The sequence below is a fragment of the Sus scrofa genome, chromosome 12 (assembly GCF_000003025.6).
Source record: "Sus scrofa isolate TJ Tabasco breed Duroc chromosome 12, Sscrofa11.1, whole genome shotgun sequence".
Classification (NCBI taxonomy): domain Eukaryota; kingdom Metazoa; phylum Chordata; class Mammalia; order Artiodactyla; family Suidae; genus Sus; species Sus scrofa.
In genome coordinates this window covers 14,876,821-14,893,844 of record NC_010454.4, presented here as the reverse complement: position 1 = coordinate 14,893,844, position 17,024 = coordinate 14,876,821, and the positions used below count along the sequence as shown (strand labels likewise).

Below are 17,024 nucleotides of genomic sequence, written 5' to 3'. Positions count from 1 at the left end.
GACCTACAGGATGGGAAGAAGGAAGGGGAGAATTTCCTGGGCAGAGGAAACAGCCTGTGCAAAGGCCCTGAGGCTGAAAATAATTTGCTGGGTCTGAGGCCCCATCAGGCTAGAGCTGCTGGAGAGGAAGCAGAAGGTGGAGGGACCGGGGTGGGCTGGGGGAGCAGACAGAGGCCAAGAGTACTTGGACGGAGTGGGTCACAACAACCACGTGTTACTTGTTTCCCGTGCAGCTCACAGAAAGGGTAGGAGGCGTGCTGTTCACACAGGTGCAAAGCAGATCTGGAGGGAAAGAAAGTTCCTTTAGAGGTGACGCGTTAGATATGCTGAAGAGTTTGTGTTCACACCCGAGGCGAGTCTTCTCTGGTGTTTTAATTTATACTAACTAACATTAGACGGGTGTCACTCAGCTGCTTTACAGCTGCAAAGGAGCATCACACACCGAAACGTCATGGGAGAGTTTAATGAACCAGACTGTTTTCGTGATGCAGTGTGGCCGGAGCAACCTCCAACACAAGGTCCCCTGCTTCCTGAGACCTTCAGCTGAGGGACTGCTGTGGCCTCGGAAAGCTTCCTGGGAAGCCCCAGGAGTGAAGCACGCCGCCTCCTTGCTTTACTCCCCAGGGCGCCCCCCTGCGGTCGGTTCCAGGGCTATTTTCGCAACCGTCCACAGAAATTCGGGTGGGACGAACCTCCCGGATCAGGGTAAGGCCGATCGCCGTCTCTCATTATAAAGGGAGGCTGGCAAGGACGTGCGGTATTCATCCATCTCTTCCAGGCCCTCCGTTGCACACTTCTTCCTGTTGGCTGACTCCTCTTTGTCTAACTCACTTGCTAGTTCATGTCTTTCAATTCCACCCCCAAGCAGAACTCTTTTTTTCTCCTACAGATATACAGCAAGAAGGGTCCTGTTTTGTATGAGCCAACAGAGCCCCGAGTCCTGCCTTCGGGGAGCTTACCAGCTATAAGGGAAACTGCAAAACGGGAAAAGACGGCGGTTCCACGACCGTGCCTCTGGAAGCTGCCCTGGCCGAGTGTCTGGGCCCTGCCCAGAGCAATTCCCTGAGCTCCTGAGCGCTCGCCTCCTGGGGAGGCCTTCTGCTCACTCCTTGGCCTATGCTGGGTTCATGCAACTCCAAAGCCTGTTAACTGTCCTTAAAGCACTAAGTTTAAAAAAAAAATCCAAAGTTCTCAGGAACCCATGAGGCTGGCGCACGCTCAACAAATGTTTTGGGGGCAAATGAAGCTGAAAGAAGGTGAGATGGAGCACCGGGAAGGCGTCCTGGTTCGGGCTTTGGGCACGTCGTCACGTGGCTCTGGGCATCAGTTTCTGACTCCATGAAGTAAGAAGACTGGGGTGGGTGTGGCTTCCAGCTCAGAAGTGAGATGACCTACGCACGGCTCACCAGTCCCTCCTCTCTCCTCGGGATTTACTGTGGATTCTTCTGACCTCGACCAAGCAAAATATGCCCCAAACCCACAAGAGAATGAGAGCATTTAGAAGTCTTGATGCCTTTGCATCTAGTCATTCCCAATTCAGAAATTTCAACAACCCAGTGTCTCCATTTATCTTGAAACATTGCAACACTGGAAATTAGTAATAATCTGACTCACTTAAGGTTGGGGGAGGAAAATAGCATAGAAATTGACTAATGCTACAAAGGAGGGAAATGGGTGACTCCGAAGTACATATACTTGCTATAAACCAAACCCGACCATCTCCTAAACCAAAAAGGCGATCTCTAGTCTTCTCCAAACCACAAATCAGATAAGTGACTGAACTTTACCAGAGCACCGAAAGCCCCAGAGACTTCCAAGTACTGAACCATCAGATAAAGATGACTTAGGGTTAGTTTTAGAAGCAACTGTGGTTTGGTCCCCGGTTCAAGTAGCAGAACTACAGATAAACTAGTTCTTAATCTCTAAGTGTAAAGAAAACCGTTTTCTTCTTTGCAAAACCAGACCATGGCAAGTGGAAAATGAACAATTGGATAAGGCCCCTGGACTGTTCTGGCGGGGGCTGCCTCTGAGGTCAGGCTCCTCAAACCTAGCTTTATACCTTTCTTGTAGTATTCAAATTTATCTAGAGATCTTATAAACACTTCCAGTGTAGGGGGAAAAAAACTGTTTGTAAAATACAGATATATGCCTACCACATGTGTATTTGGGAGCAGAACCAGCACAAAAATCAAAGAATTGCCCTCTCTGTCCCCTGAGTCACAGGGGTTTCTGAGGTTTCCTTGACAGATTTTTCTTTTTTATTTTTTTGGCCACACCCAAGGCATGTGGAAGTTCCTGCACCAGGGATCGAACTGCACCACAGTAGCAACCCAAGCCGCTGCAGTGACGATGCCAGATCCTTAACCCACTGCACCACAAGAGAACTCCCAGCACAGAGTATTTAAAAAGGTCCCCAGGTGACTCTTTCAGCTAGGGCGGAGAAGCACTGCCTTAAGCAACACATTCCGAGTTGCAGCTGTGGCCCCTGCACAGGTGTCTCTCCCACTCCTAGAGGCCCCACAGGAATCATGGGTCATTTGCTTTAAGAGAAGAGAGATCCCAGTTAGTTTGGTCAACAAACTCCTCTGACCCAAATGAAGATCAATGACAATGTCAGGTTTGAGGGATGTGACAGCACTATTTGTTCAGAAAATGTATGAAAAAAAAAAAAATCCAGTTTCCATGAAAACACGCCCATGGCCTGGACAATTATTCCCTCATCTGAAATAGAGGGAAAATAATCCACTGGAGGAAGGGGTAGTGTTGAATTGTAATTATAAATTAGTCCACTAACTAGGGAAATCATGTTTAATACATAAGAGGGGCCAACCTTGGATCAAGGTTCATTTTCTAATGGCGAAACATCATGCTGAGGGAAAAATGAAACTGACTAGGAATAATCACAGACCATTTATCTCCTGGGGTTTGGCAGTGGGAAAATTAATCTCATGACCAATAGGAGGGGCCCGTCAAGAGAGCACCACACACTAGGGAGCATGTCCACCCAAGCAAGTATCCTGGAAGCCCTCTCGTTCTGTAGAAAGAAACGCTATTGATAGGCTCCCATTAAAGAATACAGATTACAGTTAAAGCAGCATCTTCCTTATCGCCCCCAAATCTAAAGCCCACTTGCCTGATGATAAAACAGCTCCTTGTTTTATTGGTCTTCAAAAGCCTCCAAGAGAAATTCAATCAATACTTGCTGAGCACCCACTGCAAGGGGGTAGGGCTGCCCATGATGCCAAATGCCACGGAGGATGCAAAGGTAAGACATGATCCCTGTCCTCTAGGACAAACCAGCAAGAGAAGGGTGCCACCCCCCACACACAGGGCACCTTCCTGGCCCCCTCCTCTCTCCCCCATTACTCTCCTGAGACCCACCTGGGCTAACCCAGGTCCCTCCATTGCAGTCCAAGGCCAACACCCTCTCCTGTCATCACACATTCACTTCCTGGTGCCAGAACTTCTCGGGCAGTGGGGGCCTCTGCAAAGGCAAACCCGCCAGACCCAGCCTGATCCTTAGAGAGTTCTATCTTTTCCGAATCCCTTGCCAAAGGCTGTGACTGCAGTGTGGAAACACAACTTTGGTTAAAGGCTTCTAAGATGTGAACTTTCAGTTTTGCTATTTCAGAAACATTTCGGGCATGATCTTACTGAAAAACGTGCACCTGCTTGGATATTATTAGACCTCGAGCAAAGACACACATTTAAACTGTGAATTCAGTGTCAGGGCCTCTTAAAACCTGCTCTCTCTCTCTCTCTCTGACTGTTGGATTCGGCTCCAGAACTGGAAACGGTCAAGGTCCCTGATGGAGATTCTCGGGAGAAGGCAGCATTTCCATCCCAAAGCTGTATCTTTCTCTAGCTGAAACAAAGGATAAGAGGCTGCAAGTCTCTTGGGAGAAAGGAGAGCATCATCTGAGCATTTCCTGAAGCTTCCAGGAAGGCGTGTTGTCTTCTCTTCCCAGTCCTTCTCCATATCCCATTTCACTGCACCATGGCTTGGCCACCTCCTCAGGGTGTGACTGGGGTTGCTTAACTTACATGTTCTAACAAACATACCAGAACATAAGCACTTCAGGGGCTGCTCTTCAAAGGGAAGCAGGAGAATCAGATTCAAGACACCGTTTTGCCACTGGTGCATGACCTTGGACAGGTCACCAGCCCTGTCTGGCCTCAGCTTCTTCATCTGGCTGCTCTGGGAACACAGCAGAGCAGTGACTGTTCAACTTAGAAGGGCAGGGTGATGCCTGAGCGAGGGTGGTGTGTGCCCCAAAACACCAGCCTCGAAGCTTCTAAGGTGCTCCCACTACTACTTATGGACATGCGGCCCATCCCTTAAGTGGGGGTGCAGTGGGGAAAATTTGAGGACTTACTGGACTAGACCAGCAAGATCCCTTCTAGGAGTCTGACATTATTTTTTTGGCCACACTCAAGGCACGTGGAAGTTCCCAGACCACGGATTGAACCTGTACCACAGTAGCAACCCAAGCCGCTGCAGTGACGATGCCGGATCCTTAACCCACTGCACCACAGGGGCCGGGGAGAAGTTCAATATTTATCCACACATACTCCCACTGTTCACCATATTTCTGGAATTTTTTAGAAATCTCTTTCAAAGAATATACTTTTGAATCTTCTAAAAGGGGTAGAAAATCTCTCACTGGCATTTAGAAACAACCAAAAATGCAAGGGTCCCCTAGAAATTGTGCAATCAAGCTGAGTAATAACATTTTTGATCAGAACTTCAGTGTGGACCATGCCAAAGTTAGAGTCAAGCGAAGACTGGAAGGAACTGGGAAATGCTTTAAGCTGTGTAGGGTAATCGGCTTAAGAATAAGTATTTGCTTTTTTAGGGCTCCTTTTTTCTTTTACCTTTTTTTTTTTTTTTCTTTTGGCCACACCTGAAGCATACAGAAGTTCCCAGGCCAGGAACCGAACTAGAGCCACAGCAGTAACCAGAGCCACGGCAGTGGCAATGCCTGATCCTTAACCTACTGAGCCACCAGGGAACCCCCCTCCCTTTTTCACTTTAAAGTTGAATTACCAAATGAAATACCGAAAAGTTTGGCGGGAAGAAAAAGGACTGATTTGTTTAACATGAACATTGACCCTGAAGGGGTGATTTTGTTTTTGAAAGAGACAACATTCCTTTGGATGAATAAGTTCAGGTACATTTGTGGGAAAAACAAAACACCAGCAAATATTTCGCTTTATTGGCAAGCGGTACTTAATTTTCCTAGGAGAAACAGTTATATGGACAAGCTATATGTTTTAAGAAGCATGGACTCCAAAAGACACAAACAATTCATTAACTTTTGATTTACAAACAGTTTTGAGTCAAAAATTTCCAATGGCTTCACAACCAGCTATCAAAAGAATTCTGTCTGGGAGTTCCCACCGTGGCTTCGCAGAAACGAATCTGACTTGCATCCGTAACTATGTAGGTTTGATCCCTAGCATGGCTCAGTGGGTTAAGGACCCAGCGTTGCAGGCCAGCGGCTACAGCTCCAATTTGACCCCTAACCTGAGAACCTCCATGTGTAGCAGTTTGGTCCTAAATAGATGAAAACAACAACAACAAAGAATTGTGGGGGGCTACCCGCAAAACCAAATTATCCCGAGGTATTTTAGGGTGCCCATGGAAGCCACATCTGCTAGAAAGCTGACCTGAAACCACTGCAGACCAAAAGACCCTGCAGTGGGGTCTTGGTTCACTATTGTGGCATGGGTTCAATCCCTGGCCTTGGAAACTCTACATGCCTTGGGTGTTGCCCTGCACCCCCAAAAAAAGGATAAAAAAAAAAGCTTATAAAGACGGAAAAAGTGAGGCTTGATGAGATTTGTTAAGAACAAATTAACAAATCAGAATAAAACATTTTATCAATAGCCTTTAGGTACAAGTACATAAGGTATCATAAAGAAACTGTTGTGGTTATTCACGTCAAAACATACGCAAAATAAAACCTAAACATTCCATTTTTGCTTGACTTAAAATCTAGCCTGCTGAAAAAAATAGCTTACTTACTTTAAAATGGTTATCATGAAACTAATTTAAAGTTAGTTCTGTGCTTTTAAAAACATCCGATATTGCTTGGGGGCTGGAGGAGAGGGCTGTAAAAAAGTACATACGGCCAGCAAATTCCAGTTCTAGGAATTTACCCAAGGAAATAATTAGCAGTTAGGATGGGTTCAAGAGGTTATCAATACAGTTTACCACAAGTGTTGATAGTAGTGAAAATTGAAAACAGCTTCAATATCTAAATGGTTGAATGGTTGAATTATGGTATACCCATTCAGAGAAATATTATGCAAGTGAGAATAACATTATAGAATTAAATTTATTGACACAGAAAGATTTATGAGGAGTTCCCGTCGTGGTGCAGCGGAAATGAACCTGACTAGGAACCGTGAGGTTGCAGATTCAATCCCTGGCCTTGCTCAGTGGGTTAAGGATCCCGCATTGCCGTGAGCTGTGGTGTAGGTCGCAGACGTGGCTCAGATCCCGCGTTGCTGTGGCTCTGGTGTAGGCCAGTGGCTACAGCTCCGATTAGACCCCTGGCCTGGGAACCTCTATGTGCTGCGGGTGCGGCCCTAATAAGACAAAAGACAAAAGGCAAAAAAAAAAAAAAAAGAAAAAAGAAAGATTTATGATATATTCGACTTCGGGGAAGAAAAACACTATCTATGCAAATGTGTGCACATAAAAAAAAAAAAACATCTGGGAGAACATGTATCAAGATATTAGTAGATTAGCCACCAGGGAAATGCAAATCAAAACCATAAGGAGTTACCATTTCACACCCACCAGAATGACTACCATCAAAAAGACTGAAAAAAAAAAAAAAAGACAGATAATAGGAACTGTGGGTGAGGATGCAGAGAAACTGGAGCCTTCCTACATTGCGGGCAGGAATGTAAAATAGTGCAGCTGCTTTGGAAAACAATTTGCCAGTTCCTCAAAAGGTTAGACACGGAGTTACCACATGACCCAGAAATCCTACTCCACAGTACCTACCCAAGAATGAAAATATATGACCATTCAAAAACTTGTGCCCAAATGTTCATAGCAATATTATTCATAATAGCACAAAAGGGGAAACAACCCAAATGGCCACGAAACGAAGAATGGATGAACAAAATGTGGCATATCCATTCCATGAAATAGTCAACAATAAAAAGGAACCAAACACGGATACATGCTTCCACATGCATGAACCTTGAAAACATTATGCTCAGTGAAAGAATCCAGACACAAAAGACCACGTGCCGTCTGACTCCATGTATACGTAATGTCCAGAACAGGCAGATCTGCAGACAAATGTAGATCAATGGTTCCCAGGGGCTGGGAGGTTTGCTAGAAATGGCGAGTGACAGCTGATGCATTTGGAGTTTCTACAGGGGACAGTGAAAACATCATAAACCCACCTGTGATGATGATTGTGCAATTCTGTGAATATACTAAAAAGCATTGAATTGTGTATTTTAAATAGGTAAAGTGTATGACATATGAATTATATCTCAATAAAGCTGTTAAAATGTTAATAAAGGTAATGCCTGGGTAATAGAATTATAGGTTTGTTGTGGTTTTTTGGTTTTTTTCGATTTAGACTATACTTTCCAACTTTTTTTTTTTTACAACAAATATACTTTGAGAGATTTGTTTGTTTGTTTGTTTATATTTTATGGCTGCACCAGCAGCATATGGAAATTCCCAGGTCAGGGACTGGATCCAAGCTGCAGTTGTGGCAACACCAGATCCTTTAACCCACTGCAGCAGCCAAGGATCAAACCCACACTTCCACAGCAACCCAAGCTACTGCCATCAGGTTCTTAATCCATGGTGCCACAGAGGGAACTCTGAGAGTTTCTTTTTTTTTTTTCCAAATCTTCCCATGTTATCATACAGAAGACACCAAACACAAAAGATTTGAAGAAAAGGAAACCCATCTTTCCAATAACAGCAGGAAAGCTGGAAACAACCCATAGGACCACGGTAGGGTGATCACTAGGCAAAGCATGGCTTATTACCACATCAACCCTGGTCAGTGAAGATCCCAGTGACCAACCTGGGGCTGGGCACAAAAGGCCCAAATGCTTTCTGCGTCAATGAGGGTTTACTCGGATGCTACCAAAAGTGACAAATGCAGTGGTGCACTCAGAACATTTCCCAAACAGATCACACGAAACACTGTGAGGAAAAACTGAACAAAGATACAGAAGACTTTTTTTTACACTGTTTTACTCGCTGTGTGTTTGTACACGAACAAAGATCATAAGAATCAGAAAGGATGCAAAGACCGTGTGAAAGTAACTTAAAATTTTAAAAAGTAATGCAAGCAAGAACCTTAGGATTTTTTTTTTTTTTAAGTCCTACTTTTCCCAATCCGTATCTGGCCTGTTGCACTCATTTAAATATCTCTGGGCATGTGCTGCTCTGAGGCAGGCAAGTCTGAAACCAACCATGGGATATAGTAAAGATAAAGATAGGAGGGAAAAAAATCCCCAGGCCCTGGGAAACAGAGCCAACCGGCATGTTTATTATTCACAGCCTATGATTCACTGTCCCTATTTTTTCAGCCAGCATCACACTCTAATCACATTGCTAGGTTACAGGCCCCAAGTTATGTGGCATAATAAAAACCAAATCCATTAAAATGATACATGAGGCTTTTCTCCCCTATATCATCTCTTCAGGGAGAATATTTGATCCCTGTAAAACATACACAACATTGAACCTAAAGATTACTTTGGATTCCCAAACCAGAGAGGTTTCCGATGAAAATGAAACAGCTATCCAGTGATTCTTCAACCCGAGAAAGGGAGTCAACCTTGGAGGCAGGCAAATACCTACTCCTCCCGCTTCAGGAATCCTGTCTACCATCGAACTCCCTCAAGGATTCCTCTCATAGACATTTCCTCCTGCGCTCTGAGAAGCTTTCCTACCGGGAGAACCTCCTGAGCTGGCGAGTTAAGGAAACAACACAAACACACGTGCACAACTACAGGCTAACTGCAGACGCACAGTGCACAGAATGGGAGCGGAACAAAACACTTCTCGCGGCCGCACAGCAAATACTTGACGTTTCCTGGGAGGATAATTCACCCAGGGGATAACTAACTATCCGAATAAGTGATGATCAAGACCGTTTCCAGCGAAGACCCCCGTCTCAGACGACAGTCTCGCTGTGTGCCTGCGCGCACGCGGTCCGCGGTTCTCAGCGATGGTGTCTATTGCCCTCGACGACCAAAACGTCCGCCGAGTAAAAGAAATGGCATATGCCATCGCTGCAAGTGCTTTGCCTCACATGCCACCAACTCTCGGGCACTTGAAAGAAGTGACACCCAAACGCTGTACAGTGAGGACCACAGGGCAGCGAGGATGTGACAGCCATGATGCAACACAAGCCAAGATCCGGGTCTAGGAAGGAGGGGGAAACCTCCTTGACTGAATAAGCACATTCTGGATTAACCTAAGAAAGCCTCAAGTGCTTCCTAACACCGAGGTAACTGCACTGTGGATCTGAGAGCCTAGAGTTTCAGCTCGTGGATGAGTCAATGTCTGGCTCAGACATACACTGAAGGAAAATCAAAATATTGCCTCCACTGCACTCCAGTTACTTCATCAATCACAAAGAAACAGCATCACAAAAATGTTCTTTGCCTAGGCATAGTATAACATTTTAAAAATGATGACTTAGGAAAAAAAACACCTTTGGGGGTAGCAAGAATTCACATTATCATCTATGAGGTACCAGGTCCCGTCACAGGTGTTCGTGTGTTAGCTGTCCCCATTTCACAGATCAGGAAACAGAGTCTCCAAGACTCTGAGGGCACGGCTAGCAAGGGACCCGACAGAACTCAGGTTTGCCTCATTTTACAGCCAGGACCTTCTGCACACCATCACTGCTGCCCAGCTTAACGCAAACCCTGCAACAGGTTTCACTTAAGAATATTAAAAGATAATTCCCACTATGGCTGAGGAATGAAATTTTTACTAGTAGTCAACTTCGGAGTCAAATTCGGACCTCTTTCCCTAAAAAGTAGTTACACTAAAACATAACCTTTTGATAAGGGTCTGGACTATTTTACCATGAACTCAGAGAAGTCTGGATTTCTAAATACAATTTGGAAATATTTACATGAACTGAAACTATAGTCCTAACTAAAGCTAAATAGTTTTGGCTCTTTAGCCAAAGTTATTCAAAAACTAAAACACGAGAATCCAGTGAAAGATTAGCAAATGAAAAGATGTGGCAAAGAAAACCATACACACAAAGTCCTGATGATATGGAAGGAATGACTCTCAGGTCACACATTTTGGTCATTCCCTTTACATTATTATTTGTGAACAGATGCCAGGCAGCAGTTAACCAGCGCAAGATAAAATGTTCAAGTTCAAAACCTGACCCTAGTTGTGAAAGTGAATTTTTTTTCTTAGATAAGAAACTGAACTTACATGAGTTTTATTGTGAAGTGTGTACAAACTTTCCTTAAAAAAAAAAAAAACACGCTGCATTTGAAAAAGGGGGCCTCACATTACTTCAGCTGTTTCCAAATGCTTGTTACCTCAAGAGCAGACTATTATTTACCGAAAATGCACAACCTCGGAAAAGTTCATGCTGTGGCACTCAGGTACACACGTGCCAATCCTCCATCTGGACATCTGGTACCTGATATACCATATTAGAAAGTACACAGTGGAGGTCATTAAACAGAACCTGCTCCAGTGCGCCATGCCCACATCCTGAACAATAGTTTCTTGTTTTGTTTTCTTTCTTTTTTTTTTTTTTAAACCACTCGCTCATTTAGGTTCTTCCAGCCAGAAGGGAAAAAAAAAGCCAAATCTGTCCACAAAATGTCCTCCTAGCCACGGTGCCCAAATCCACAGCCTGAGTAAAGGCCTGAAATAGTTAAATAAATAGAAGAGCAACCCAGCTCTTCTCTCCAGAAAAGAAATGAAAAGACGTTTCAGACAGTCCCATGGTGCTCTCCCGTGAGGTGGAGACCTTCCGTTTGAAGTTTCCAAGAGGTTTCACCGCTGTCCCATATGGGGGTCTTGAAAAACACTCCAACGCCCACCATTTAACCTACTTCACCAAGGCTTGCTGCCCGAAAGGAAGCCCGCTGCCTCCAATGCCAAGAAACCTGGAGCAGGTAAGCAGAATCAAGGTCTGGGCTAAAACTGCTTACCCCCTTCCAGCTGCCTTCATTTCCCAAAGTTCTTGCATTTTGGAAAGTTCAAACGCGGATAATAAATGCAACACATTCTCTCCCCCTTGATTACAGGGCCCGTTCTGCCCTTTCTCCGCGGCCACCGCCAGGCAGGGCAGGCGCCCACCTGTGGGAAGGGTCCGGCAGGTGGGGCGGCTCCCAAGGGTCCCGGGCCTTCCGGAGACAAGAGGTGCCGCTGGGGCGACACAAAGTTGCGCCAGAGAGCACGCGGCCCAGGAGGCGCTGCGGGTGACAGCCGCGCTGGCCCGCGAGGCCCCTGGGTGGCGGACGCCTCGGCGCGGCCGGCCGTGGCCGCCACTTCGGCCGGTCCAGAGGCCGTCGCTCCGCTCCCGGCGCCGCCCTCGCCGGGGCGCACCGAGCCAGGGGACGCCGCCGCCGACGTCACCGTACTCCCAGCTCGGACCCCGGCCCTCCCTGCGCTGCCCCCACCCCAAGCTCCCCGGTCACTCACCCCGGGACCGGGCAGCAGCAACGCCAGCAGCAGAAGCAGCCGGCCAGGCATGGCGAGGACTCGGCCCTGGCTCCAGGCCGGCCGGCTCCAGAGGGGCGGTGCGGGCGGGCGGGCAGAGGACCGGGCGGGGGCGCCGCGACGACAGCGCGGCTGCGGCCGGGATTCAGCGAACGCAGAGCTGACTAGGCGGTGGCGGCACCCCCATTCCCCACCGTATAAGAGCCTGGAGCCGGCGCTTCTTCCGGTCGGGGCGGGGTCGGGGCGGGGCCCAGCCTAAGGATGGCCCTGAGATGGGGCGGGGCCCAGGCTCAGGGGCGGGGCTGAGGGCAGACTGGGGCGGGGCTAGCGCGGAAGGGGTGGTGGTGGGCGGGGCCATGGGCGGGGCGGCCCTCTGACTGTCCGTGGGTCCTTCAGCACCAGCTGTGGGAGCGGACGTTCAGACACCTCGGTCCCGCGTCTAGGGACATTGAGTGACCCAGTCAAGGAGCTTGTCTGAGGAATAGGGGAGGCCAGCAACCTCGCCTCGCGGGTTCACCCCCTGCTCCAGGCGGCTCGGTCGCCGAGGGACCTGCTACGTCATACTTGATCAGGAAAGAGCAGGAGTGTGGCGATGCCAAGTGTCCAGAACCCCTGTTTCGTCCTCACGCCTTAGAAGACAGTAGGAGGGATCGTTGGCGAGCTCGGGAGTGAGGATCAGACTCTAGCAGGCGATTCCCGCAAACCCAGAACTTGTGCTCTGCGAAGGGCTGTCTCTGAGTTCGCAGTCCTGGGATGCTCTAGCTGTGTCTCATTTAGCCTAAAGCCCCCTTTCTTCCCTTTCTTTCCCCTCAGGAATTCCCCTCAAATTATGTCCAACAACCATGTTCCCTTTGGAATAACCATGGCCAACTCATTCGCCAAAAATTACAAGCAAAGAAGGAAACCATTTCAGCTGTGATGTCATATGTGTTTGTGTGGCATTTGTAGATGTGAAGCTTGACATATGCCACACGGGAGTGGGTTTGCTGAGGACTCATACAAGGTCTTTTTGAAGGTTATGGGCTATTAACCTGATCTAAAGAGACAGGCAGCTGTTTGGTCCTGGGTCCCATGCCGCCCTCCACTGAGATGGAAGCAGGGAGAGAGGACATTGTAACAAGAGAGAATAAAATAATTTTCAGAGCACAACATTTCCATATTCTAGGAGAAAAAGGAAAAAAGAATAGCAACTTCTCTAATTTTTCCCATCTTGCTCATATGACAGATTTTTCAGGCTTTGGGGGAAAGTAGTAAGCAACACTGGAGAAAGCAAAGTAATCAGGACTATATTCAATATCTTATAATAACCTATAACAGAAAAGAATCTGAAAAAGACTGTGTATATATATATATCTGTCTTTTCTAGGGCCGCATCCGCAGCATATGGAGGTTCCCAGGCCAGGGGTCTAATCGGAGCAGTAGCCGCCAGCCTATACCAGGGCCACTGCAACGTGGGATTCGAGCCGCATCTGTAACCTACACCACAGCTCAGATCCTTAACCCACTGAGCAAGACCAGGGATTGAACCCACAACCTCATGGTTCCTAGTTGGATTCGTCAACCACTGAGCCATAACGGGAGCTCCAAGGCTGTATGTATATATCTGAATCACTTTGCAATACACTTGAAGCCAACACAACATTGTAAAGCAACTGTACTGCAATTATAAAAAATTGATTAGGAGCTCCTATTGTGGCGCAGCAGAAAAGAATCCGACTACTAACCATGAGGTTGCAGGTTCGATCCCTGGCTGCACTCAGTGGATCAAGGATCCAGTTTTGCCGTGAGCTGTGGTGTAGGTCACAGACACAGCCTGTATCTGACGTTGCTACAGCTGCGGTGGCTACAGCTCCGATTAGACCCCTAGCCTGAAAACCTCCACATGCTGCAGGTGCAGCCCTAAAAAAAAAAAAAAAAAAAAAAAAAAAAAAAAAAAAAAAATAATAATTAATTAAATATAGGAGTTCCCACTGTCACAGTGGGTTAAGAACCTGACTACAGCAAATTCGATCCCCAGCCCTGAGCAGTGGGTTAAAGGATCTGGTGTTGCTGAGGTTCGGATTCAATCCCTGGCCCAGGAACTTCCATATGTTGCAGGTGCAGCTATAAAACTATAATAATTAAAAGTAAATAGGAGTTTCCTAGCAGTTAGGGACATGGTGTTGCAACTGCTGTGGCTCCGATCACTGCTGTGGTGAGGGTTCGATCCCTGGCCCAGGAACTTCTGCATGCCATTTGCTTGGCCAACTAAATAAATGAGAGAAGTAGTGGGGGACTGACCAGATGTATGGTCTCATCGACGAGGTTCCCCACTGGCAACCTCATATGCCTGAATCACGGTCTAGGGACGAATCCCTCCCAATGCTGGAGAAACCAACATGGCAGGTTCAGAGTAGGGTGGAGCTGAGCAATGGTGAAAGTGGTAGACACATTTTGAAAAGCGTCATCTTCGTGTCTAAATGCAAGCAGAGAGGCCTGGAGCTGCTAAGGGATGCGCAGAAACCGAAGCTTCACCACTCCTCAGCAGCGAGGCAAGGTGGCCAGGGAGGCGCCCACAGAAATTGGGAGGAGCTCTTTAATGACTATTATCTGTCAGGCTTACAAGCAACAACAGGATCTGTAAGACCACAGGGTTGAGTTAAAAGAGAAGCTTGATTGGAAAACACTGCTTTCACATCCCTTCTCGGGTGCTTTTTCTCCAATAGAGTAAGTCCAGGAGGGGAACTTTCTGTGCTGGCACTCTGGCAGCCCTTTTACAATTCAAAATGTCACTGTGACCCTGGAAGCACTCAGATGAAACACAAAGGGGAATGCTTACCTCAATCTGACTCATAAATCCATTTTAAAGATCCAATAAAGGAAAAAAAGAATCCATTCCAAGGAGCCTGGGCCAGGTAGGTCTATTTATCTTGTTCTCAACCTCCAATTTGGAGGTTGGATCAACTCTCCAGACCTTAACTGCACTGTTACAGGTTCTCAGGATTTCTTATGTACCAGTTAAATTATTCTACCCTTAATCAGTTCACGTGTCTTGGGCACGTTTCCATTTGATTGGTAACTTATGCTGATAAGCTCTGGTTTTATTTATGGTAGCACTGCCCACAATCTTCCTCCCCGTCAAGTATTGTTTCAGATAGCTTTTTGTTTATGATTAAGAAAAGCTGGCATCACTGATAAATACCGACAGAAATGGAAATGTTTTGTAGGATGCCTTTGAAGTGGGCCTGCCCATATAAAAGACCTGAAAATGGGCAGTAAATGACCTTTCTGGGAATTGTATTAAACAGCATCCTCTAAACAGGGCAAAGATCATGGTCTTGGTATAAAGATAAGTCCTTTTTCCACCAAGGTTAAAAAATATATATATATATGTGTGTGTGTGTATATATATATATATGTATATATATATTCAGCAAAAACTGGAGCAGACAGGACATGAATATATCCAGAGGGGAGGCGGAGCCATGGGCCGAAGTGAGTTAAAACCTTATTTTCACTTCTGTTTAAATCAGTAGTGCCCAAACTTGGAGAGCTTTTTAAAAATAGATTTCCAATCCTTTTCATGCCCTCTTCCCCCTGCGGATTCAGAATCTCCAGGGATGGAGCCCTGTGGGGTGGAGACTGTGTTTTCCAGTTTCCGCAGGTGAGAAGGGCAGCCAAGACCCTAGACTCCAGCTCTTTCCTAATGTCCAGTGTTAATTCCTTGCGCCTGCTAATCCCCTTTATTTATTTTAGCAAATGTCGCCCTCTAGTGGAAGAAAGTATGATCCCGCCTTCAAAATTTTGTGCCTCTCTCAATCCTGTCTGAAACCCTTCAAAATTTCATTTAAAAATGATTGTGAGGTTGGTTTGCAGATAGTTATTTTAGTGAGAGGATAGTTCTCTTTGAAGAAGACGTGAAAAGCTGGTAAAACCAGAATGGAAGGAGGTCATTGTTGTTGTCGTTTTGGGCTGTGCCCTGTGGAAGTTCCCAGACCAAGGGACTGAACTGGCGCCACAGCATCGAACCAAGCCACAGCAGCACCAGCTCCTTAACCCGCTGTGATGCAGGAAGACTCCAAAGGAACAGTGTCTTTATCAGAATAAATCCACTTTGACATTTTTAAAGTGATCTCCATGCTGCTGCTACTGCTTCCAAACAGACCTGAATTTTACGGCACGTGGGGCAGGGGAGTGAAGGGATAAATAGAACGATGAAGCAAGAAGCTCTGGTAGCAAGCTAAATATTTATCTCCCTTGTGTCCTAATTTGTTAGGGGAATTTTTCAAAAAGCCGCTGTCACTGTGAGCAGTTTGGTTCTTGGGTAAATAGACCTTTGGTTCTTCCTGTTCTGGGATGACTGGATTTGAAAAGATTGAGACACTTTTTTATTTCTTTTTTTTATTTTATTTTTTATTTTTTTGTCTTTTCTACGGCCGCACCCATGGCATATGGAGGTTCCCAGGCTAGGGGTCCAATCGGAGCTATAGCCACCGGCCTACACTACAGCTCACAGCAACGCCGGATCCCTAACCCACTGAGCGAATTCCTGAAGAACTTCTCTTTACCACAGAATCCAACCCACTGAACACTTTCTTGTACTGCAAAAATAATCATTTCTTATTGCAGTTAACATTTATTGGCTGCTGGCTATTGTTTGGAATTGTGCCAACACATTTTCTAGAACCATCTCATGTAATCCTCACAGCAGTTCTATGAGGTTGGTGTTCTTAGCCCCATGTTACAGATGACACATTGAAATTTTAAAAGCTGGGAGTTCTCATCGTGGCTCAGTGGTTAATGAATCCCACTAGGAACCATGAGGTTGTGGGTTCGATCCCTAGCCTTGCTTGGTGGGTTAAGGATCCGGCGTTGCTGTGAGCTGTGGTGTAGGTGGCAGACACAGCTCGGCTCCAGTGTTGCTGTGGCTCTGGCGTAGGCTGGCGGCTATAGCTCCGATTAGACCCCTAGCCTGGGAAATTCCATATGCCTCAGGAGCGGCCCTAGAAAAGGCAAAAAGCCAAAAAAAAAAAAAAAAAAAAAAAAAAGAAATAGAAAAAAGAAAAAAATGTTAATGGCTTAACAGCCAGGTGGGTAACACACAGCTAGTAAGAGGCACAATGTGGATTAGAACCCAGCTGTCTGCATACCTTCAGAGTTTGTTGAGATGATCACGGATGCTACATCGTGTCCCACCACAGCCAGTCCCCCCCACCCCCCCACCCATGCCTGAGGAAGTGCCCAGGGCCGGGGATCGAACCCAAGCCACAGCAGCGACAACGCCAGATCCCTAACATGCTGAGCCACCAGGGAACTCCAGCTGGTTGTTATTCTTGCCCCT

At 46.5% G+C, this 17,024-nt stretch overlaps 1 protein-coding gene across 1 annotated transcript in view; it reads right to left on the bottom strand.

The window, feature by feature from the left end:
- The window catches only part of ERN1 (endoplasmic reticulum to nucleus signaling 1), an 81,378-nt gene extending 69,446 nt beyond the window's left edge, over positions 1-11,932 (bottom strand). The window contains exon 1 of the mRNA XM_005668695.3: positions 11,687-11,932. Within this exon, the coding sequence (XP_005668752.2) occupies positions 11,687-11,737 (51 nt within the window). The 5' untranslated portion in view covers positions 11,738-11,932. The remainder of the gene's footprint in view (positions 1-11,686) is intronic.